Raw genomic sequence first — 24,472 nt, 5'->3', positions numbered from 1 at the left:
GAGTTATGTAGAAAATAGTAAAAATAAATCAAACCCCTTGAATGAGTAGGTGTGTCCAAACGTGTGACTGGTACTGTACATGCGAGTTACCATACCCTGTTGCAGGGATGGCTAACTCTGGAAATTCCTTAGGTAAATCAGCTTTTAGATTTGTGGACCTTGGTGCCTCTAGGGCAATTCAGATGGCCGATTAATGAAGTACTTTTTTTTATATATTTTTTTTAGGATTTTTTTTTTTAATCTGTTTTGCTTTTTGTATTGTGTATATTTTTATTACAGGGCTCATCTGTAAAAGAGACCGTGGTCTCCGCATGACTCTCTGTCAAAAGTGTTTGTATTGAGTAACCTTGATTAGAGAACGCTGATGTGCACACTGGCTGGAATGTTCTGTTTTGACTTGACTGTTTCTGTCAGAAACAACCCAAAACGCTGTCTGTCAGTTTACACCGTTTATTGACCATATGCTATGAACAAGACCGAGAGACAGTTGTGTTATTCATTTTTTTTAAATGAGTAGGTGCTGCTATGAATAGTCCTCTCCTATAGAATCTTCTAGTCATACCTATCGAATCAGGATACAGTATGCCTTTTCTTTTAACCCCTGGAGAATATCTGTTGCTCTTTACATTTTATGCTGCACCTTCTCTGTTATAGTGGTTGCTGTATAGAGTTATTATACTCTTATTTCTACACACATTCTACACAAGCCTCGTCCATAAGAGAATGCTGCCACCACAATACTTGAAAATAGTTTTTATTTTTTATTTTTTTTTACTTTGTATTGGATTTGACCCAAACCTGTAGTTTTTAATTTAGGCCAAAAAGTTAATTTCTTTGGTGTCTTGCAAGATTACTTAACGGCCTTGTTGCAAACAGAAGAGATGATTTGGAGGGGATTCTTTTAGCACAGGCTTTCTTTTTCTCTTTGTCATACTGGCCATTAATGTGGAGTAAGTTTAATGTTCTTGATTCCAGATGTATTTTAAAGTATTGTGGTGGCAGCATCATGATATGGGTATGCTTGTCACCGGCAGGGACTGGAGTTTGTCATGATCAAAAGCCCAGGTAAAAAGTTAGAAGAAAATCATTAATGAGCTGAAGGTGAAGATAGGAGTTGATCCTGATTTGATAACCCTCACAGATATCCTCCAATCACAATGATTTATCCAAGTACTGGGACTCAGTCACTTTTTTTCTCTCCACAGAACACCTTGGTATCCGATTGCTAAGCAACCATTTTTTGATTGTCCAGGTGAAACCAGTCTGTCAAAAGTTGCTAGCTTACATCTAGATTTTCTAACTAAATACATACTGCAATTCCAACCACAAAACCTATTTGCTTAGATTTTAAGCATCAGAATACAACTAGCCTAGCAAACAGCTAAATGTTTTTTATTTTGTTATTCAAATTATGAGGCTCCACATATAGTCATGGAAAATGTTATTTTCAACAACCAATGAGCAACTCATTGTCTCTGGCAATGAGATGGTGTGCCAATGAGTGGAATGTTAGCTAGAAAGACTGCTTCTCAGACTACAGATATTCAATCCCCTTCTGGATCAAGATCCGTATTGCTTTAACTACTGCCAAATATTTCCATAAAGAAACTGATAAAACACACAGGTGCAAAATCAAGGTGATTTACAAAAATGAGACCAACAGCAAGCAAGGGATTGTGGTGATGTAGTGTCCACAACTTAAGAATATGGTATCTGAAAAGACGTATCCCAAAAGCATGATGGTGGGGACATGCTAACAGAAAGGAATGAGGTGGGTAGCTAGCTAATTGTGTCATTGTGGCAAGTATTTATGCGTATATGCATCTGATCTATTAAGTTTGATTTTTGTTAGATTATCTATTCATTAGGCCAGGATTCACCAACTGGTGGCTTCTGGGCCAAATCTGGCCTGCCTGCAATATTATTTGGCCCCCCCAAATTAATTATGAAGATAAATAAATATATACAGTTGAAGTCAGACACTTACGTACACTTAGGTTGGAGTCATTAAAACTCTTTTTTTTTTTAACCAATCAACGAATTTCTTAACAGACAATGTGAAATGTCATAATTAGTGGAGAGAATGATTTATTTCAGCTTTAATTTTTTTCATCACATTCCCAGTGGGTCAGAAGTTTACATGCACTCAATTGGTTTTTGGTAGCATTTCCTTGAAATTTCCACAAGCTTCCCACAATAAGTTGGGTGAATTTTGGCCCATTCCTCCTGACAGCTGGTGTAACTGAGTCAGGTTTGTCGGCCTCCTTGCTCACACATGCATATTCAGTTCTTCCCACAAATGTTCTATAGGATTGAGGTCAGGGCTTTGTGATGGCCTCTCCAATATCTTGACTTTGCTGTCCTTAAGCCATTTTTCCAGAACTTCAGCAGTATGGTTGGGGTCATTGTCCATTTGGAAGACCCATTTGCGACCAAGCTTTAACGTCCCGATGTCTTGAGATGTTGCTTCAATATATCCACATAATTTTCCTACCTCATGATGCCATCTATTTTGTGAAGTGCACCAGTCCCTCCTGCAGCAAAACACCCCCACAACATGATGCTGCCACCCCTGTGCTTCACGGTTGGGATGGTGTTCTCAAGCCCCCCCCGTTTTTCTCCAAACATAACAATGGTCATTATGGCCAAAAAGTTTAATTTTTGTTCAGTCCAGAGGACATTTCTCCAAAAAGTATGATCTTTGTCCCCATGTGCAGTTGCAAACCGTAGTCTGGCTTTTTTATGGTGGTTTTGGAGCAGTGGCTTCTTTTTTGCTGAGCGGCCTTTCAGGTTATGTCGATATAGGACTGGTTTTTACTGTGGATATAGATACTTTTGTACCTGTTTCCTCCAGCATCTTCAAGGTCCTTTGCTGTTCTAGGATTGATTTGTACTTTTTGCACCAAAGTACGTTCATCTCTAGAAGACAGAACGCGTCTCCTTCCTGAGCGGTATGACGACTGCGTGGTCCCATGGTGTTTATACTTGCATACTATTGTTTGTACAGACGAATGTGGTACCTTCAGGCGTTTGGAAATTGCTCCCAAGGATGAACCAAACTTGTGGAAGTCTACAATTCTTTTCTGAGGTCTTGGCTGGTTTCTTTTGATTTTCCCATGATATCAAGCAAAGAGGCACTGAGTTTGAAGGTAGGCCTTGAAATGCATCCACAGGTACACCTCCAATTGACTCAAATTATGTCAATTAGCCTATCGGAAGCTTTTAAAGCCTTGATATCATTTTCTTGGAATTTTCCAAGCTAAAGGCACAGTCAACTTAGTGCATTTAAACTTCTTACCCACTGGAATTGATACAGTGAATTATAAGGGAAACAATCTGTCTGTAAACAATTTTGGGAAAATGACTTGTCATGCATAAAGTAGATGTCCTAACCGATTTGCCAAAACTGTAGTTTGTTAACAAGAAATTTGTGGAGTGGTTGAAAAATGAGTTTTAATGACTGTTCACCTATTGATTGCGCTGCGGTTGAAGCATTACGTTTCAGCACCACAAAATGGTCACACAGACACACATTTGAAGTCGGAAGTTTACACACTTAGGTTGGAGTGTGTGAACTTCCGACTTCAAAGGTGTCTGTGTGACCATTTTGTGGTGCTGAAACGTAATGCTTCAACCGCAGCGCAATCAATAGGTGAACACTGTCTTGTACTGAAAATATAGCTAATTTATAGTTAATATAGCAACAGATGGGAAAAAAACTATACCAGTCGAGTAATTAATTTCAACAATCTTCATTTTAATTTGACTTTACTAAACAAGCGGGCTTAATTGGAGTCTTTCTTCTGAGCCTAGGTCTATATAAAATAGCCTACCTCAGCCAGTTAAGTTGGAGCTCAACAGCATCTTTCACAATAAATGTAAATAAATAAATAAATAAATAAATAAATAAAACATTTTTTTTAGGTCTATTTACAATTGCAACTCAACAAAAATGTAGCATCCTACATAAAACAACCATTAAAAGAAAAAAGCGATGTGTTGATCGGGATAGCCTGCTAATTAACGACAGAACAAACAGAAATAACTTTTAGCTTGAGACCTAAATGTCCCTGGATAACCAGTCACAATAATGTTAGTATTTACTAAATATAGGCCACTAAGTGACTTACTCAATGGGAAAAGTTGTCGTGTGAGATGGGTGTGATTTTGATGCGCAGGCAGTCCTCGATTGACTTATGTGAAAGCCGGTTCCTGTTGAATCTATATTGGGTTCATAGAGGAAAATGACTACTTGCAGGTGTAAGTCGATCCAAACATCGTTAACACAAAATACAAGTTTCTTTATTGTGCTGTATTCCTCTGAGCATGCCACGCACACAAGGATTCGGCACTCCTGAGCACATCCCTGATGTGCTGAAGTGCAAGTAGCTTTCCAGATGAAAAGTCCAAATGGAACAACTCAAGCTTCTTAGTGAAGGCCTCACGTTTTTCCACCATGTCCACGGCTGTTTTCCCTCTTCCATGTAACTGCAGATGTAACCCATTTTAAGTGACAGAATATGTCAGGCCAAAAAGCTGTTTGTGTAGCTTGCAGTTAATGCTTCAATGTTTCTGTGTCAGGCCTCTGTCTGGGGCAGGAAGGCCACTTTGAATCAAATCAAAGTTTATTTGTCACGTGCGCCGAATACAACAGGTGTAGTAGACCTTACAGTGAAATGCTTACTTAAATTATTATTGTCACTGAATTTATTATGTAGCCTCCTAATCGAATGTGTTAAACATGTTGTTCAATTTGTAGTTTCGGCCAATTAATTGTGCTAATATTAGATACTAATATATGTTCTGGCCCGCCGACTATTAGCTCAATAAAAATTTGTCCCAAGACCAAACCTAGTTGACAAACCCTGCATTAAACAATCATTGTTTTTTCTCCAATAGGCCTGACATTTCACCTCTTTCAAGAAACTTTTTGTTTTGATAGTTATTTTGCCTAAAACCTTTAGGCCTATCCTATAGATCTAGCCCTGTTCCATGATGCATGATCTAGCCCTGTTTTATTATTAAGATTTAAAATAATTTAAGACTAATTCTAATATATTATCACACCGGGGTGTGTGTGTGTTGTGTGCACTTCCAGTAATACTGTGTATGGTACATAAACAGTATGACGTATGAAAATCTGGATACCACCTAACCCTGCCGTAGTTTTGTGAAAAATAAAACTAGGCTTCGGTTTTCAGCAGGACATTTACTCGCATGCCAAAGACACACCAGAATGACTTTCCAAGAGGTGGTAAGTTTCCAAGGGGGGTTGTGTAGACTTTCACTAGCGACTGTATATTTAGCTCTAAATGACGTGCACATGTTTTATGCTTAATTTCTAGCCTAAGCAAGACCTCAGTCTTTCCTTTACAGACTTGTTCACAGTCCTCATTTCAGGACTAAAGTCTAGGCCAAGACTACACACTGTGGGATGACCAGCTTCTTCATAGGTGTTAATCAGTTGTGCGTGGCAGCAATCCTACCTGGTGGTTTTCTGGAGTTTGAGTGTGATTGTGTTGAGTAACTTTGATTAAAGAAAGCTGATGTGCCCACTGGATGGAATGTTCTGTTTTGACTTGACTTTCTGTGAGAATCAATCCAAAGCGTTGTCTGAGTCAGTTTACACCGTTAATTGAACATATGCTATGAGTAAGACTGAGAGACCAAGTTGTGTTATTGGTTTTTTTTTTAATGAAATGGAGTGCTATATGAGAAGCCTAATCTTGCTATGAATAGTCCTCTCCAATAGAATCTTCTAGTCATACCTATAGAATCAAGATACAGTATGCCTTTTCTTTTAAGCCCTGGAGAATATCTGTTGCTCTTTACATTTTATGCTGCACCGTCTCTGTTCTAGTGGTTGCTGTGAAGAGGTAATGTAATTCAGCTCTGTGCACAGTTGCCTCGCTCCACCGGGCTTTTAAACCATCGTTAGCACATGCCCCCAGCTGTTCGGAAAGAGAAAAAAGACACTGAAATGGAATTTGATTTGAGGTTCAGTTTTACATGTCACATCCCACAAATCCAAGGCATAATCTGTCTCCACAGGGTCTGTGCTAGTATTGCACGGTATACCGAAACTTAAGTACATAAAAAAATATATATATTTTCGGCATTAGAATTTTTTACGCTCAGTACTATTGTCAAGTGTGTCTCACGTGACTGAGAGGATCAAGACTATCAATCAGTGCAGCCCCTTTTATAGAGTGAAGAGCAGAGTGCCTGTGCCACCTATTCATTCATTGCTAGAGCTGTCTGGGCTGCATTGTTAGCGCCCTCACTCATGCTGCACATAAGTTAACCCACTTGGATAATGCAACACGGCATGTAGAAATGTTGAAACTGTTCATTACAGTTTGCAAAACAGTGTCCATACAGGCTAGAACACTTTACAAAATAAGTCCTAAAACAAGCTCAACTCAATGCATGCACTGTGAATAGACCTAGACTACATCTTGATTTACCCAGTTTATCAATCAAATAAATTATTACCTTTATGAAATAAGTTATATTTTGTTTTTAACCAAAGTCAAGTTGATTGTTTAATTGATTAATGCATATATGGCTGTCTCTAAATAATAGACAAAAGATTGACAAAAGATTGCCAATGATTGAACAGGGCCTGGTTTCCCAAAAGCATCTTAAGGCTAATTTCGTTAGAACCATTGAGCTCGGACTCCCGAGATTAATTGTTAGAACTGGTCCCAGAGCAGTTGCTGAGTTTCTGTCTGGATCAAGTGCCATTCTGTGACTTGACCTAATATGCATTATTTCTTTGTTTGTGGTATCGTGATACTAAGCCAGGTACCGGTATCGAAGTTAAAATTCTGGTATCGTGACACTATTCTGTGCATAATAATAGTCAATGAAGATGTTTGGGATTTGCTGGTGTGACAAAATTGCTTTGGTGTTGGGTTACATTATTATTATTTTTTTACGGTAGACATCTGGCCCAGGGTGATTTGTAAACTGCACAGAAGAGCTAAATGAATGCGATTTAAGAGATGGGTTCATATCCCAGATATGACCACCATCTCTTCACTCATCAGTGCTGCATTCAGATCTCAGGGCATGAGTGAGTGGGCATAGTGCCTCTTCCTTTGTCAAGGTGTAAACAATGTGGGAACTAGAGGTCAACCGTTTATGATTTTTCAATACTGATTTATTGGAGGACCAAAAAAGGCGTTACCGATTTTAATCGGCCAATCTTTTAAAAAGTGTGGTGTGTGTGTAATGATGCCAATTACAACAATACTGAATGAACAAGGAACCCTTTCATTTTAACTTAATACATAATCTATTTAGTCTCAAATAAATAATGAAACATGTTAAATGTTGTTTAAATAATGCAAAAACAGTGTTGGAGAAGAGGGTGAAAGTGCAATATGTGCCATGTAAAAAAGTTAACATTTAAGTTCCTTGCTCAGAACATATGAACGCTGGGGGTTCCTTTTTACATGAGACTTCAATATTCCAAGGTAAGAGCTTTTGGGTTGTCGTTAATCATCAAATGTATTTATATAGCTGATATCTCAAAGTGCTGTACAGAAACCCAGCCTAAAACCCCAAACAGCAAGCAATGCAGGTGTAGAAGCACGTTGGCTAGGAAAAACTCCCTAGAAAGGCCAAAACCTAGGAAGAAACCTAGAGAGGAATCAGGCTATGAGGGGTGGCCAGTCCTCTTCTGGCTGTGCCGGGAGAACATTATAACAGAAGATGGCCAAGATGTTCAAATGTTCATAAATGACCCGCATGGTCAAATAATAGGTCTGGGACAGGTAGCACGTCCGGTGAACAGGTCAGGATTCCATAGCCGCACGCAAAACAGTTAACTGGAGCAGCAGCATGGCCAGGTGGACTGGGGACAGTAAGGAGTCATCATGCCAGGTAGTCCTGAGGCATGGTCCTAGGGCTCAGGTCCTCTGAGAGCGAGAAAGAAAGAGAATTAGAGAGAGCATACCTAAATCACACAGGACACAGGAGAAGTACTCCAGATATAACAAACTGACCCTAGCCCCCCGACACAAACTACTGCAGCATAAATACTGGAGGCTGAGACCGGAGGGGTCAGGAGACACTGTGGCCCCATCCGATGATACCCTCGGACAGGGCCAAACAGGAAGGATATAACCCCACCCACTTTGCCAAAGCACAGCCCCCACACCACTAGAGGGATATCTTCAGAGCTTCCTGAGACAAGGCCGAGTATAGCCAACAAAGATCTCCGCCACGCCAACCCAGACAGGAAGATCACATCAGTGACTCAACCCACTCAAGTGACGCACCCCTCTTAGGGACGGCATGAAAGAGCACCAGTATGCCAGTGACTCAGCCCCTGTAATAGGGTTAGAGCCAGAGAATCCCAGTGGAAAGAGGGGAACCGGCCAGGAAGAGGCAGCAAGGGCGGTTCGTTGCTCCAGTGCCTTTCCGTTCACCTTCACACTCCTGGGCCAGACTACACTCAATTATATTGACCCACTGAAGAGCTGAGTCTTCAGTAAAGACTTAAAGGTTGAGACTGAGTTTGCGTCTCTCACATGGGTAGGCAGACCATTCCATAAAAACTGAGCTCTATAGGAGAAAGCCCTGCCTCCAACTGTTTGCTTAGAAATTCTAGGGACAATTAGGAGGCCTGCGTCCTGTGACCGTAGCGTACGTGTAGGTATGTACGGCAGGACCAAATCAGAGAGATGGGTTGAAGCAAGCCCATGTAATGCTTTGTAGGTTAGCAGTAAAACCTTGAAATCAGCCCTTGCCTTGACAGGAAGCCAGTGTAGGGAGGCTAGCATTGGAGTAATAATGATCACATTTTTTGGTTCAAGTCAGAATTCTAGCAGCCATATTTAGCACTAACTGAAGTTTATTTAGTGCTTTATCCGGGAAGCCGGAAAGTAGAGCATTGCAGTAGTCTAACCTAGAAGTAACGAAAGCATGGATACATTTTTCTGCATCATTTTTGGACAAAGTTACTTATTTTTGCAATGTTAAGTAAATGGAAAAAAAGCTGTCCTTGAAACAGTCTTGATATGTTCGTCAAAAGAGAGATCAGGGTCCAGAGTAAGGCCGAGGTCCTTCAGTTTTATTTGAGACTACTGTACAACCATTAAGATTAATTGTCAGATTCAACAGAAGATCTTTTTCTTGGGACCTAGAACAAGCATCTCTGTTTTGTCCGAGTTTAAAAGTAGAACGTTTACAGCCATCCACTTCCTTATGCCTGAAACACAGGCTTCTAGAGAGGGCAATTTTGGGGCTTCACCATGTTTCATTGAAATGTACAACTGTGTCATCTGCATACCAGTGAAAGTTAACATTATGTTTTCGAATGACATCCCCAAGAGGTAAAAATATAGTGAAAACAATAGTGGTCCTAAAATGGAACCTTGAGGAACACCGACATTTACAGTTGATTTGTCAGAGGACAAGCCATTCAGAGACAAACTGATATCTTTCCAACAGATAAGATCTTAACCAGGCCAGAACCTGTCCGTGTAGACCAATTTGGGTTTCCAATCTCTCAAAGAATGTGGTGATCGACGGTATCAAAAGCAGCACAAAGGTCTAGGAGCACGAGGACAGATGCAGAGCCTCGGTCTGATGCCATTAAAAGGTAATTTACCACCTTCACACGTGCAGTCTCAGTGCTATGATGGGGTCTAAAACCAGACTGAAGCATTTCGTATACATTGTTTGTCTTCAGGAACAGCCTTTTCTAACATTTGAGAGGAATGGAAGATTCGATATAGGCCGATTTTATTATTTTTATTTTATTTTTTTATATTTAAAAAAAAAAATTCTGGTTCAAGGTTTGGGTTTTTCAAGAGAGGCTTTATTACTGCCACTTTTAGTGAGTTTGGTAAACATCCGGTGGATAGAGAGCCGTTTTTATTATGTTCAACATAAGAGGGCCAAGCACAGGAAGCAGCTCTTTCAGTAGTTTAGTTGGAATAGTGTCCAGTATGCAGCTTGAAGGCTTAGAGGCCATGATTATTTTCATCATTGTGTCGAGATGTAGTACTAAAACACTTGAGTGTCTCTCTTTTGATCCTAGGTCTGGGCAGAGTTGTACAGACTCAGGACAACTGAGCTTTGAAGGAATACGCAGATTTAAAGAGTCAAATTTGTTTTCTAATAATCATGATCTTTTCCTCAAAGAAGTTCATGAATTTATTACTGCTGAAGTGAAAGCCATCCTCACTTGGGGAATGCTGCTTTTTAGTTAGCTTTGAGACAGTATCAAAAATACTTATTTTCCTCAATTAAATTGGAAAAATAGGATGATCGAGCAGCAGTAAGGGCTCTTCGATACTGCACGGTACTGTCTTTCCAAGCTAGTCGGAAGACTTCCAGTTTGGTGTGGCGCCATTTCCGTTCCAATTTTCTGGAAGCTTGCTTCAGAGCTCGGGTATTTTCTGTATACCAGGGAGCGAGTTTCTTATGAGATGTTTTTAGGGGTGCAACTGCATCTAGGGTATTGCACAAGGTTAAATTGAGTTTCCTCAGTTAGGTGGTTAACTGATTTTTGTCCTCTGACTTCCTCGGGTAGGCAGAGGGAGTCTGGAAGGGCATTCAGGACTCTTTGTCTGTGAATTTATAGCACGACTTTTGATGCTCATTGGTTGGGGTCTGAGCAGATTATTTGTTGCAATTGCAAACGTTTTAAAATGGTGGTCCGATAGTCCAGGATTATGAGGAAAAACATTAAGATCCACAACATTTATTCCATGGGACAAAACTAGGTCCAGAGTATGACTGACAGTGAGTAGGTCCAGAGACATGTTGGACAAAACCTAGTGAGTCGATGATGGCTCCGAAAGCCTTTTGGAGTGAGTCTATGGACTTTTCCATGTGAATATTAAAGTTACCAAAAATTAGAATATTATCTGCTATGACTACAAGGTCCGATAGGAATTCAGGGAACTCAATGAGGAACGCTGCATATGGCCCAAGAGGCCTGTAAACAGTAGCTATAAAAAGGTGATTGAGTAGGCTGCATAGATTTCATGACTAGAAGCTCAAAAGACAAACTTTTTTTTTTTTTTTTTTGTAAGTTGACATTTGCCATCGTAAATGTTAGCAACACCTCCGCCTTTGTGGGATGCACGGAGGATATGGTCACTAGTGTAGCCAGGGGGTGAGGTCTCATTTAACACAGTAGATTCATCAGGTTTAAGCCATGTTTCAGTCAGGCCAATCACATCAAGATTATGATCAGTGATTAGTTCATTAACATTCACTGCCTTTGAAGTAAGGGGAACATTTAAGTAGCCCTATTTTGAGATGTATCACAATCTCTTTCAATAATGACAGGAATGGAGGAGGTCTTTATTTACATTTACATTTACATTTAAGTCATTTAGCAGACGCTCTTATCCAGAGCGACTTACAATACCTAGTTAGGTAGTTAACGTTAGGTTTAGTATATCCAAATAGGGTCCAATGAAATTTGAGTTCGCGAACATTAGTTAGCTACTTTAGCTAATTGAGATCTGGCAAATTACATTTGAATCCTACAGATGAAGAACCATATGTGACATTTATAAAAAAAATAAAAAATAAAAATAAAAAAAGAGATATACATGAAAAATCATTATTGGACACCATTTTTCTATAGTGAACCGGTTTCACAAGCTTTCCACACGCTAATTAACAATAATTTAAAATTTAAACATAGGCTCTCGTGGAATAACCGTTTATGTGCACCACTCAGAATGAATGGACAAGCGCACAACCTTTCTGTTGCTGATAAAAATCGCAGAAATGTGGGAAAGAAACGTAAAATAAAACTAAAAGAATGGAAAGACAGGCAAAGGAAGACCTTACAGGATGCGGGAAAACCCTATACAAATCGTTTATCCTAGTGAGATTGCTTAGGCGAACACCGCCATGTTTAGTTTTGCCCAACCCAGGGCAAGGCACAGACACGGTCTCAATATAGTATTTATAGGACTATTTCTCTACCATTTGTATTTCATATACCTTTGACTATTGCATGTTCTTATAGGCACTTTAGTATTGCCAGCCTAATCTCGGGAGTTGATGGGCTTGAAGTCATAAACAGCGCTGTGCTTCAAGCATTTGCTAAGAGCTGCTCGCAAACGCAGTAAAGTGCTGTTTGAATGAATGCTTATGAGCCTGCTGCTGCTGCCTACCACCGCTCAGTCAGACTGCTCTATCAAATCGTAGACTTAATTATAATAAACACACAGATTCGAGCCTTTGGTCATTAATATGGTCAAATCTGGAAAACTATAATTTAGAAAAAAATGTACTTTTCTTTCAGTGAAATACGGAACCAACCCTAAGTCTAAATATTGCTGTTACATTGCACAACCTATGTTATGTCATAATTATGTTAAATTCTGGCAAATTAATTACGGTCTTTTTTAGGAAGAAACCCATTTCGCAGCGAGCCTGGTGCCCCAAACTGTTGCATATACCCTGACTCTGCTTGCACTGAATGGAAGAGAAGTAACATCATTTCCCTAGTTAATATTGCCTGCTAACATGCATTTATTTTAACTAAATATGCATGTTTTAAAAAAAAAAATACTTCTGTGTATTGATTTTAAAAAAAGGCATTTATGTTTATGATTAGGTATATTTGTGCAATGAATGTGCTTTTTTTCTCAAATGTGCTTTTGTTAAATCCTCACCCGTTTGGCAAAGTTGATGTAGGCTTTGATTCGATGATAAATTAACAGGCACCGCATTGATTATATGCAATGCAGGACAAGCTAGTTAACCTAGTAATATCAACCATGTGTAGTTTTTTTTTTTTATATAAGGTAAGTTTAATGCTAGCTAGCAACTTACCCTGGCTCATTGCAGCTATAAGGTCCTTTTGACGCTGCACCCAGTGTAACAGGTGGTCAGTTTGCCATGCAGTTTCCTCATGGATTGCAAATGTATTCGGTGTCCAAAAAGGCCTTTTTTACTGATTTATGAAAACTTGAAATCGACCATGCCGATTAATCGGTCGACCTCGTGGGAACCAATGGTTGGGGAGGCCAGTTGGATCATATTGCCTCCGTTATGGAGAGTTTTTGAAATATAAAAACGTCTGTGGCTCAGCCGAGTTGGATGTTTGCTCAGCAGGAAACGTTTTGTTGACTAATTTCAACAATTGCAGTTATGCAGCTGACAGGCAGTGTGTGCAACCTTCTGCAACACACTGGCTTCTCATCTTCTCCCTCACTTCATGAGCACTGAGTAATGGAAAGCTGGAACTAATAACTTGGTTTGGTGAGCCACCTTATTGTGTAATCACCTCATTGGTTAAGCTAGTCTTCGATCAGTTGTCATTTAAAGAGAGTAGATTGGGAAAGGTTTAACAGCCTAAGCCATTTCTTACAGCCTATTTGCACATTACTGACTCCTCATTTCTCTTGTACTTTCACTTTCTCTGCATCTCCTGTATCCTTGTAGGTGATGTGCTGCATGGTGCCATGTGAATGACAGAACCACAATGAAGTCATCACACAAGCTGCTGTTCGTCCTGTGCCCCATGCTGGTCCTGGGCTTCATCTACTACTCCTCTGGGAAGCTACACCTACACGTATGGGGCCAGAAGCCACGTGAGTTACACTAGACAGCCTACGCCTCTCTCCACTCATCCATCCATCCATTTGTCTATCGTACTGTCTATGTTAGAGAGGAGACCGACCAGCAATCTATCTATATACTTTTCAGCCTGTTGATTTACTCCTGTCTTTCTGTGTTTGTCTCTGCTTGTCAGTCAAGATCTGTGTCACTGGCCTACAGACAATACCCCCATAATGTCAGTGGATTTATTTTTAATACTAATTAATACAAAATGAAAAGCTGAAATGTCTTGAGTCAATAACTATTCAATGCCTTTGTTATGGCAAGCCAAAATAAGTTCAGGAGAAAACATTTGCTTAACAAGTCACATTGGGAAAGGCTAAGGTTTCATAGTTGCTACCCATTGGTCAGAAACTGGTTGAATCAATGTTGTTTCCACATCATTTCAACCAAAGTATTCAATGTGATGATGTTGAATCAATGTGGAAAACTGATTGGATTTTTTAAAGTCTTCAACCTCAGGGAATTTTGTCACTTTCACCAAACGTTTAACCTAAATCCAATGACATGGTGACATTTCTTGTTGATTTCACATAGCATTCAACTCAACCAAATGTATATCAAAACTAGACATTGAACTGATGTCTGTGCCCAGTGGGTAGTGCTACTACAAGGACTGTGATTGGCTATGTTACTATGGCATATCAGCACACAAACTGTAAGGAAGATTTTCAAACAAGGAATTAAGGAAATGAAACAGTTTTTTTCACTGTAACTGAAGATGAGTTCTTAGGTTCTTTGCTGGAAATCAAGATGACGAAGTCTTACACTTCCTGTTCAGAGACCACAATGTTTCTCATGATGTTCAATGATCAGTACACAAGGTGCCTTCTGAAAGTATTCACACCACTTGACTTTTTCCATATTTTGTTGTTACAACCTGATATAATTAAGATTTTGTCACTGACCTAAACACAATACCACATCATGTCAAAGTGGAATTATATATTTTACAAATTTATAAAAAAGGAAAATCTGAAATGTCTTGAGTCAAGTATTCAACTCCTTTGGTATGGCACACCTAAATAAGTTCAGGGGACAAAATGTGCTTAACAAGTTTCATGGACTCAAACTTTGTGCGATATTATATAATGTCTGAATGACTACCTCATTTTTGTACCCCACACATACAATGATCTGTAATGTCCCTCAGTCGAGCAGTGAATTTCAAACAGATTCAACCACGAAGACCAGGGAGGTTTTCCAACATTGTAGTTACTCTGCCATACTAACCTAATTGACAGAGGGAAAATAAGGCACTAAAGTTAAACCAAAACATTTAGCAGAAAAAATGACTATGTCCAGAGTGCAAGGCGTTATGTTTGGGGCAAACGCAACAATGCTGAGTACCACCCTTCGTATTTTCAAGCCTAGTGGTGGTTGCATCATGTTATGGGTATGCGTGTCATCGGCAAGGACTAGGAAGTTTTTTTTTTCAGATAAAAAGAAACGGAACAAAGCTGAGCACAGGCGAAAACTTACTTAATTCTGCATTATACCAGGGACTAGGAGAGGAATTCACCTTTCAGCAGGACAATAACCAAATATACACTGGAGTGTCTTTCCAAGACCGCATCAAATGTTCCTGAATGGCCTAGTTACAGTTTTGACTTCAATCAGCGTAAACATATATGGTAATAGTTGAAAATGGTTATCCAGCAGTAGTCAACAACCAACTTGACAGAGCTTGAATGGTTCTAAAAATAATTATGTGGAAATATTGTACAATCCAAGCATGCAAGGCTTAGTCTTACCTAGAAAGACTCATAGCTGTAATCACTGCCAGAGGGGATTCTAACATTCACACTCAGGAGTGTGAATACTTATGTACATGAGATATTGCTGTATTTCATTTTCAATAAATGTGCATGTTTTCACTTCATTTTTATGGGGTATTGTGTGTGTGTGTGTGTGGATGGGTGAGTTTACATTTTGAACTACATTTCTGAAGGGTCTGCGCACATACAGTGGGGCAAAAAAAGTATTTAGTCAGCCACCAATTGTGCAAGTTCTCCCACTTAAAAAGATGAGGCCTGTAATTTTCATCATAGTTACACGTCAACTATGACAGACAAAATGAGAAAATGAATCCAGAAAATCACATTGTAGGATTTTTAATGAATTTATTTGCAAATTTTGGTGGAAAATAAGTATTTGGTCACCTACAAACAAGCAAGATTTCTGGCTCTCACAGACCTGTAACTTCTTCTTTAAGAGGCTGCTCTGTCCCCCACTCGTTACTTGTATTAATGGCACCTGTTTGAACTTGTTATCCGTATAAAAGACACCTGTCCACAACCTCAAACAGTCACACTCCAAACTCCACTATGGCCAAGACCAAAGAGCTGTCAAAGGACACCAGAAACAAAATTGTAGACCTGCACCAGGCTGGGAAGACTGAATCTGCAATAGGTAAGCAGCTTGGTTTGAAGAAATCAACGGTGGGAGCAATTATTAGGAAATGGAAGACATACAAGACCACTGATAATCTCCCTCGATCTGGGGCTCCACGCAAGCTCTCGCCCCGTGGTGTCAAAATGATCACAAGAACGGTGAGCAAAAATCCCAGAACCACACGGGGGGACCTAGTGAATGACCTGCAGAGAGCTGGGACCAAAGTAACAAAGCCTACCATCAGCAAGGGCATTGAAGATGAAACGTGGATGGGTCTTTCAGCATGACAATGATCCCAAACACACTGCCCGGGCAACGGAGTGGCTTCGTAAGAAGCATTTCAAGGTCCTGGAGTGGCCTAGCCAGTCTCCAGATCTCAACCTCATAGAAAATCTTTGGAGGGAGTTGAAAGTCCGTGTTGCCCAGCAACAGCCCCAAAACATCACTGCTCTAGAGGAGATCTGTATGGAGGAATTGGCCAAAATACCAGCAACAGTGTGTGTGAACCTTGTGAAGACTTACAGAAAACATTTGACCTCTGTCATTGCCAACAAAGGGTATATAACAAAGTATTGAGAAACTTTTGTTATTGACCAAATACTTATTTTCCACCATAATTTGCAAATTCATTAAAAATCCTACAATGTGATTTTCTGGATTTGATTTTCTCATTTTGTCTGTCATAGGTAAAATTCAAATTTGATGAAAATGACAGTCCTCATCTTTTTAAGTGGGAGAACTTGCACATTTGGTTGCTGACTAAATACTTTTTTGCCCCATTGTATATAGATTAATGCTACACACACACACACACACACACACACGCATCACAACTGCTGCTACCAGACTTATTATACTGCTCAATTTGTACACTGCCCCCATCCCCTCAACACACGTGTACATCTTGGACTATAAATTGTTTCCTTCCTTCCTGTTCCTAAAATATTTATTCTATTCTACTGAGACATTTACTTTATGTTCATATTTAATTTCTTGATGTTGCATTGTCGAAGGAACCTGCAAGTAAGGTTTCATGGACGATGTATACCATGCGTATCACGACTAATAAAACGTGAACCTTGTGTGTATTGCCATTCCCTAGGTAGCCGACGCCAATTTCTCTCATCTATTTCCTGTAGTTGATGAGGACTAAAGTTCCAGCTGCAGGGTACCACTGAAGGCTGTGAGAGCCCTGTGGTCAGCTCTGTACCAGCCTGGCATGTTTTGGGTGTCTGTTGGTTATGAATCAGGGATGGTAATGAAGGGGCTACGTAATGGTGGAAAACCTGACTCTCCCAGGGCGTGGATGGTTGGGTGATGTTTCACTGTTGGGTGGTCACTGAAATGTATCTTTGTAACCAGCAGAGGGGGCTAAAATATTTCCCATAAACATTCCCTGGAACTTTTAGAACTGGCTGCCAGAGGTGTTTCCTATCAGTAGGAAACACTGTAGATGCACTTTTCACAGGAAGTGTTTGAATTGAAGTAGACGTTTGTGCTTTAGACTGTGGTTGCCTCTGAGTAACTTGTAGCCTGAGACATTGAAGGAAGCTTGAGAAGCTAAGAGGGACATTTTGGAACACTGGAGGGTGTTGAAATCCCACAGTGAGACTGGCATCCGAGAGGGGAGGCCAAGCTTCTTCTGCAGTATAAAGTAATGAACTTCTTTCAAGTTAGCAGAAGCTCCAGTTAAGGTGTCTTACTCCATTACATTACCAGTAAGCATTGTAATTTGCATTACTCATGCCCCTTCAAAATAACTCATTTGAGTATTTTTCATTTGGATCGAAGTTTTTGTCATTTTAATTATTCCAAAATTATTAATGTCCTTTTGATTTATTCATAGATGATTCTGAAGTGACTGTTTCCAATTATATTTTTCAACACAAAGACCATAAACATTTAGTCCAGAAAAACCCTGGATTTGGGAGTTGTATCTTTTTCCACACTGCTGCCAGATGTTAAGGTCCGAAGGTCTGTTTGTCCAGGAGGACAGGGAGCATGTTGACGTCCCTTTTGTGTACTCTCCTCAACTTTATCTGTTATATCACCACAGAGGATCAAACCGAATAATCCCTGTTCTATACGTTTGAGGTATTCTACTCTGGGACTCTTTAAATCACTGTTCAGCACATTGTGTTGTGTATGAGTTATGGTGAAAAGATACCCATTTTCTAACTACTCTTATGTAAATATTTATCCCTAAAGTGAATATGCTGTTAACTTGATGACCACCAGTGAATTGACTTCATGTTCTACAATGTAAAGCACTAAACTGGTGTCACTAATGATCAACAGAGCAGCTAGGCCACAGGGCTGAGTCATGTTGGAACCCTGATAGGCTATTTCTTAGCATGTGGACATGGTCGACCTGGCAACTTGAACTTCAAACAAGTAGATATTGATATTTTTATTCCCACTGCAGCAACTCCAGAGGATGTTTTGACACTTCTGAAGTTTCTGTGACAAGACCCCTTTGTGCATTGCCTTTACACTGTCAATATTTAGGGTCTCTGGTTTCCACCTCTAATTTCAGGACTAGAGTAGTGATGTTGGCCCATATAGTCTGGTTGTAGTGTCAAGAGACTGAACCCCTTCTCACAAATCTAAATGACCACTGACTATGGGAACTGATTCATCAAGATGGATTTGAGTGAATGCTTCAGTCAGTCTGTCAGAGCCTCTTGAGGCCTATACAGCGCCTTGCAAAAGTATTTAGAACCCATGGATTTCTCCACAAGTGGGATTACAATTGAATTGTTTTTTTTTTTGTCAAATACTTTTGCAAGGTACTTAGGTGGTGGGCTGAAGACTGAAAATGTGAAGTTGATGTATCCCCTTCAAGAGAGGAGCTAATGATCATAATGTTTGTGTATATGACAGTAAAACTATGACTATATACATTTGTTGGCACCTTCAATTCTTGCACTTTTTTCTCATAAAAAGGATCATGCTTGGCCGCCCAGGCAAATTTGCTGAACTTCTAAGCTTTGGGCTCCCGAGTGGGGCAGCAGTCTAAGGCACTGCATCTCAGTGCTGGAGGCATCACTACAGACCCTGGTTCGATTCCAGGCTGTATCACAACCAGCCGTGATTAGGAGTCCCATAGGGCGGCACCCAATTGGCCCAGCGTTGCTGGGGTAGGCTGTCATTGTAAATAAGAATTTGTTCTTAACTGACTTGCCTATTTTTAAATAAAGGTGTAAAAAAAAAAAAAATTGGAACCAATCAGTAGCGTGCAGTACGAATTGTCTTGATCATATGAATAGGTAACTCTAGACAATTTTTTGAAAGCTAGCCAATGCTAGATTAGATTTACAATCCTTATCCTTTTAGATTTGTGGTCTTAAATTATTACTTGGAATAAACTGATAGCTAAACGCTCCTTGACCTGGAATGACATCTCCTGCTATATAGCAACATATCTACGTGTTGTAATTTACATTGCTAGCTACATTACTACGGTTCTTTTGTGTTCTAAGTTGGTAGTCATTTTACAGCTTGCATTGATGGTATCATGTTTCTATAACTAAATAGACTACACATTTAAAAAAAGTCTTACTTGGTAGCAGTTTGTCAGACTGAGTTCTCTCGCTCTCGAGTTGTAATCACCAGCTGTCAACTACCTTAGATACGAATGTGATTGGCAGACATGATCAGCAGGGAGTGCCATGGATAGTACATAAGTTTAGCTTGGTTTACAATTCAGTACTCTGCGACATTTGCCTGTCCCAGCTAGCAAACATAAGTATTGCAATTTTATTTTAAAAATTGTTGCATGAATTGTCATTGCCAACAAACAGAAATGTGTTCAGAATAAATAAATCTACACCTGCTCCTCCATCGACAGAGATAGATCATCTTGATAACTAAAGCAGATGGCTTGCTACGGCCCACCACCTAACTGTAAGTAGTCCTCCACCACAGACTAAGTAATGTAGTGACAGGAAACAGATTGAGGGTGTGATATGAAGTGAGAGAACATTTTCACTAATTTTTGTATGATGTTGGTCTAGTTAGCATTGTAGAGGAGCTGTTGCTAGAGAGAAATGGAGAGGACCGCTCGACGTGTTCTTCTCCGAGCTGCTGCTTACTACCTTGCTGCCTGCTATCCTCATCACTGTCATGCAGGTGTGACTGAAAGTGGACACCCACTGTTTCTGTCTGCTGGTACATCACATGAGGGTGTCAACTGTGAAAGGCCACACCTGTGCAGGGTTCTCTGGATCAATAAGGGGTTTAGGTGGTGGACAGGCTTGGGATTTTAGGGGGAAGGCCATTAGCCCTTCAATAGGTGTCCAACCTGCCAGGGCACCAAGGCCATCTGCTAGGTCACCAAGGCCTTTAACCAAAATAGTAAATTAAATTGATTTGAAAACTGAAAAAAATGTTGCCGGAGAGGAAGAAAACCGCTCAGGGATTTCACCATGAGGCCAATGGTGACATTTTAAAATGGTTACATAGTTTAATGGCTGTGATAGACCGCTGCACCACTTGTGTACTAAGGCACTTCATCTGCAGTGACGCCTCTAGCACTGAGACACCCTGGTTTGAATCCAGGCCGTATCACAATAAGCCGTGATTGGGAGTCCCATAGGGCGGCTCACAATTGGTCCGGGTTTGGCCAGGGTAGGACATCATTGTAAATAAGAATTTGTTCTTAACTGACTTGCCTAGTTAAAGGTTAAATAAAAATATTATATTGAGGATGGATCAACATTGTAGTTACTCCACAATACTAACCTAGTTGACGGAGTGAAAAGAAGGAAGTCTGTATAGAATACAAATATTCTGAAACATGCATCTTGTTGACAATAAGGAACTATAGTAAAACTGCAAAGAATGTGCCAAAGAAATGAACTATGTCATGAAAACAAAGTGTTTGGGGCAAATCCAACACATCAAATCACTGAGTAGCACTTTTCATATTTTCAAGCATCGTGGTAGTTGCATCATGTTATGGGTATGCTTGTCATCGGCAAGGCCCAGGGAGTTTCTTTAGGATACAAAGAAAAGAAATAGAGCTAAGCACTGGCAAAATCTGAGAGAACTTAGTTGCCTGCTTTCCAACAGGCGCTGTAGTCCCGTGTGGCTCAGTTGATAGAGCAAGGCGCTTGCAAAGCCAGTGTTGTTCGATTCCCATGGGGGACCAGTACAAAAGTATCACAATGTATGCACTCACTACTATAAGATGCTTTTAATAAGAGTGTCTGGCTCTTTTTTTCTCCATTTTAGTCATTTAGCATTCACCTTTCAGAAGGACAATATCCTAAAACACAAGGCCAAATATACATTAAAGTTGCTTACCAAGATGATATCAAATGTTCAAAAGAGATGCACTGCAATACTTAATGCAGCTGGTGGCCACACCAGATACTGACTGTTACTTTTGATTTTGACCCCCCCTCTTTGTTCAGGGACACATTATTCTATTTCTGTTAGACATAAACTGAACAAGTTCCATAGACCTGTGGCTCAGTTGTTGATTCTTATGTTCATAGAAATATTTACACATGTTAAGTTTGCTGAAAACTAACACAGTTGACAGTGAGGACTTTTCTTTTTTGAGTTTATATATAGATGTGTGTTTTCACTTTGTCATTATGGGTTATTGTGTACACATGGGTGAGATTTAAATTTTTTGAATTAAGATTGTAACACAACAAAGTGGAATAAGTCAAGGGGTATGCATACTTCCTGAAAGCACTGTGTATATAGTCTAAACGGCAGTCATGTTTGACAGTCTGTCAGATAGATATAGATATCTCAATCTGAGCGGAGGCAGTCAAGATTTTAAAACTTTTGAACCATAAATGTAATTTTTTAACCTGGACGTTTTTGGAGGGTAATTTTGAGGCATGTCTTACCGTGTTCCGACCATAGGAATGTTAAGTGGATTATTTCATAACCTCTTCCGCCATTGAAACCAGTATTTATCTCATGTTCTCAACTTTCTTTCCAACGACACAATCCCTGTCATTAACATCCCATGCTAGTTGTATAATTTACATCTTCCCTGTTTAAACACTTCCCAATGATATTTGAGTCTGTCATATTAACAACCATTGCTAGTTGTTTAAACACTTCTAAAGGATATTTGAATCACTGTCATATGAAACTGCTCGCATTTGTGCTTTGGAGAATGGTATTTTCCCTTTATATTTTGAAACATTTGCGCTTCTAGACTACTGCCATGTGATCATTGTTGCTCTTATTACGTTAAGAAATTAGTTAATTTATTCATATTTTAAGCTTAAAGTTCTGATCTGTTGCTTCAGCCTCATTGCTTTTAAAAGTTATTTTTGAAAGTGGTTGTATTAACTTGATCTGTTGTCCCACAACTGTGCCAGAGACAGTCTTTTTTATTTTTTTATTTCTCACACAGAACGACAAGCTGACTAATAGAATGGGTAAACTTTTGTACTATGGGGATAGTAGATTGACACAGGCTAGTTATTTTGCTGTTCAATACTGATCTTGTTGGCCGACAAAGTAAACGTGGACAGTTCTTCAATATGTACCTCGGAACTTGATAAGGACGCGCACAGTCGCGTCCCCGTCTGTCTCCACTAGTAGCCTCCGTCAGACCTGTGATGACTGACTATGAGAAGGACGTGGTTGAAGTACATTGGCTAATAAGTTTTAGATATCTGAGAGAGCCATGTGAGTGAGAGGTGCTTTGGAGTAGGCAGCTGGGAGAAGGGAATTATAATTCCTATATTCAGCCCAAGGGCACAATGGCCACTTTGGCCGCAAGACATGAGGGGATTCGACGGCCATGGCGAGGTAATGGGCGTGGTCGGTGCGGCTAAATTGTAGAGGCCCCCATCTTGGTGGTATAGAGACATTTTTGCGTTTTTAAGCCAACATTGTGCAATTCACATTTTTCAATAAAAGTGAGAGAATTTTGCAGTTAAGCTAATTTCCTGCAATTCTATGCATTTTGCCATGGCTAATGCTGTGTTCTTATGCTCAAACATAGTAACAAAATCAATATTGCTGAATTGTTTTGGGAATTTTCAATTCTTCCTGACTGTTTAGCTTTTATTTTGTAGATGTATTTATTTATAAGACCAACTATATTGGTCCATTATGTTTCTACTCCCTTTATCTGGTTTTAATCGTTTTAAGTTGACAAGAGAATTTTCCATTCTGAAAAATGTAAAAAAATAAATAATACAATAATATACACTATATACACAAGTATGTAGACACCCCTTCAAATTAGTTGATTCTGCTATAAAATCGAGCACACAGCCGTGCATTCTCCACAGGGCTCCGTGAATTTCAACGTGGCACCGTCATAGGATGACACCTTTCCAACAAGTCTGTTTGTTAAATGTCTGCCTTGCTAGAGCTGCCACGGTCAACTGTAAGTGCTGTTATTGTGAAGTGGAAATGTCTAGGAACAACAACCGCTTAGCCGTGAAGTGGTAAGCTACACAAGCTCACAGAATGGGACCGCCGAGTGCTGAAGTGTGTACAAACTCCATATTAATGCCCATGATTTTGGAATGAATGTTTGACAAACAGGTGTCCATATACTTTTGGTTATGTAGTGGATAGATATATATTTTTTTACACTGTTTGGACTTATGTGGCCCGCCAAAAGATTTCAAAATGTTTGGTGCATCACTCTCTTGTGGTAGACTGGCTCCTGTGATGATGCCTTACCCATGACTTAGGTTTTAATTTGGGCAAGGCAGCAAGCACGCTAGGCTATACAATTAGATAACTTCCTAATTGAGTATTTGTGTTAACACCGACTTGTTGCACCACTGAGGGATAGTTTTTTAAAGTTTGTTAAAATGGCAGTTTTAGTGCAGTCTCCACTTAAATAAAAGGATGGTACCAAACAACCCAGTGTTTGCCGGCCTAGAATCCCTTTGCCCCCTGCTCTGCTTTCATGTTCACACAGACTGCAGTATGTCTTCCTTCTCATTGTTCAGCAGAGGCCTGTTGGTTGGGTTTAATCATCAGCAGTTAGATAAAAGAACACGACAGCTGTCCTCTGCTTATTTTGATTGAGGAACATTTTGTTGCTTTTGAAGACCTGGGATGGTTCTGTTTGAACTTGAGCTTTCGTTATGCAAGAGTTCTCTCTTTGAAATACAAATTAAAAAGACAAATGTAAAGGAAATGTGGATCTGTTGCCAACTGGTAAAGATAACAAACAACATTCGTGAACGGAGTAGGGGGATTCACAGGTCAGGGTGGGTCTGCAGTGCCTTACCCGCCCGATGGGCAACAGTTGCATTTATGAGTCCAGCATTCTGTAATGGGCCGGTTCAACCTGTCTAAAAGTCTAATAGGTTGTAGGAGTAGCCGCCTCTGTCTTGAAAATACTTTGTTTGGCAAAGAAACAATATGGTCAATAAGATGCGTCTCTGTTATTGAGTTTTCTATCTGACTGTCTGTTTGTGCTGGTTTGTCCTTGTCTGCTCTACCTGACTCCCAGGCCTATTCTTCC

The 24,472-nt window shown here is 39.9% G+C and overlaps 1 protein-coding gene across 9 annotated transcripts in view; it reads left to right on the top strand.

Moving 5' to 3' along the window:
* Positions 1-24,472, top strand: part of LOC135558504 (CMP-N-acetylneuraminate-beta-1,4-galactoside alpha-2,3-sialyltransferase-like) — a 110,546-nt gene that overhangs the window by 37,702 nt on the left and 48,372 nt on the right. For 6 of the 9 annotated variants that reach the window (XR_010458366.1, XM_064992350.1, XM_064992352.1 and 3 more), the window contains one exon: positions 13,432-13,580. Coding sequence is in view for 8 of the 9 variants with exons in the window: in XM_064992350.1 (XP_064848422.1) it covers positions 13,472-13,580 (109 nt within the window). In the remaining variant the exon portion in view is untranslated. Of the gene's footprint in view, positions 1-9,462; positions 9,614-13,140; positions 13,249-13,431; positions 13,581-24,472 lie in introns of those variants that run through there. The other 3 variants (XM_064992349.1, XM_064992348.1, XM_064992351.1) reach the window with 2 other exon arrangements.

Source organism: Oncorhynchus masou, chromosome 17, assembly GCF_036934945.1.
Source record: "Oncorhynchus masou masou isolate Uvic2021 chromosome 17, UVic_Omas_1.1, whole genome shotgun sequence".
In the NCBI taxonomy this organism is placed as follows: Eukaryota; Metazoa; Chordata; class Actinopteri; order Salmoniformes; family Salmonidae; genus Oncorhynchus; species Oncorhynchus masou.
The sequence above is the reverse complement of the archived record's forward strand: the minus strand, read 5'-3'. Positions and strand labels throughout refer to the sequence as shown.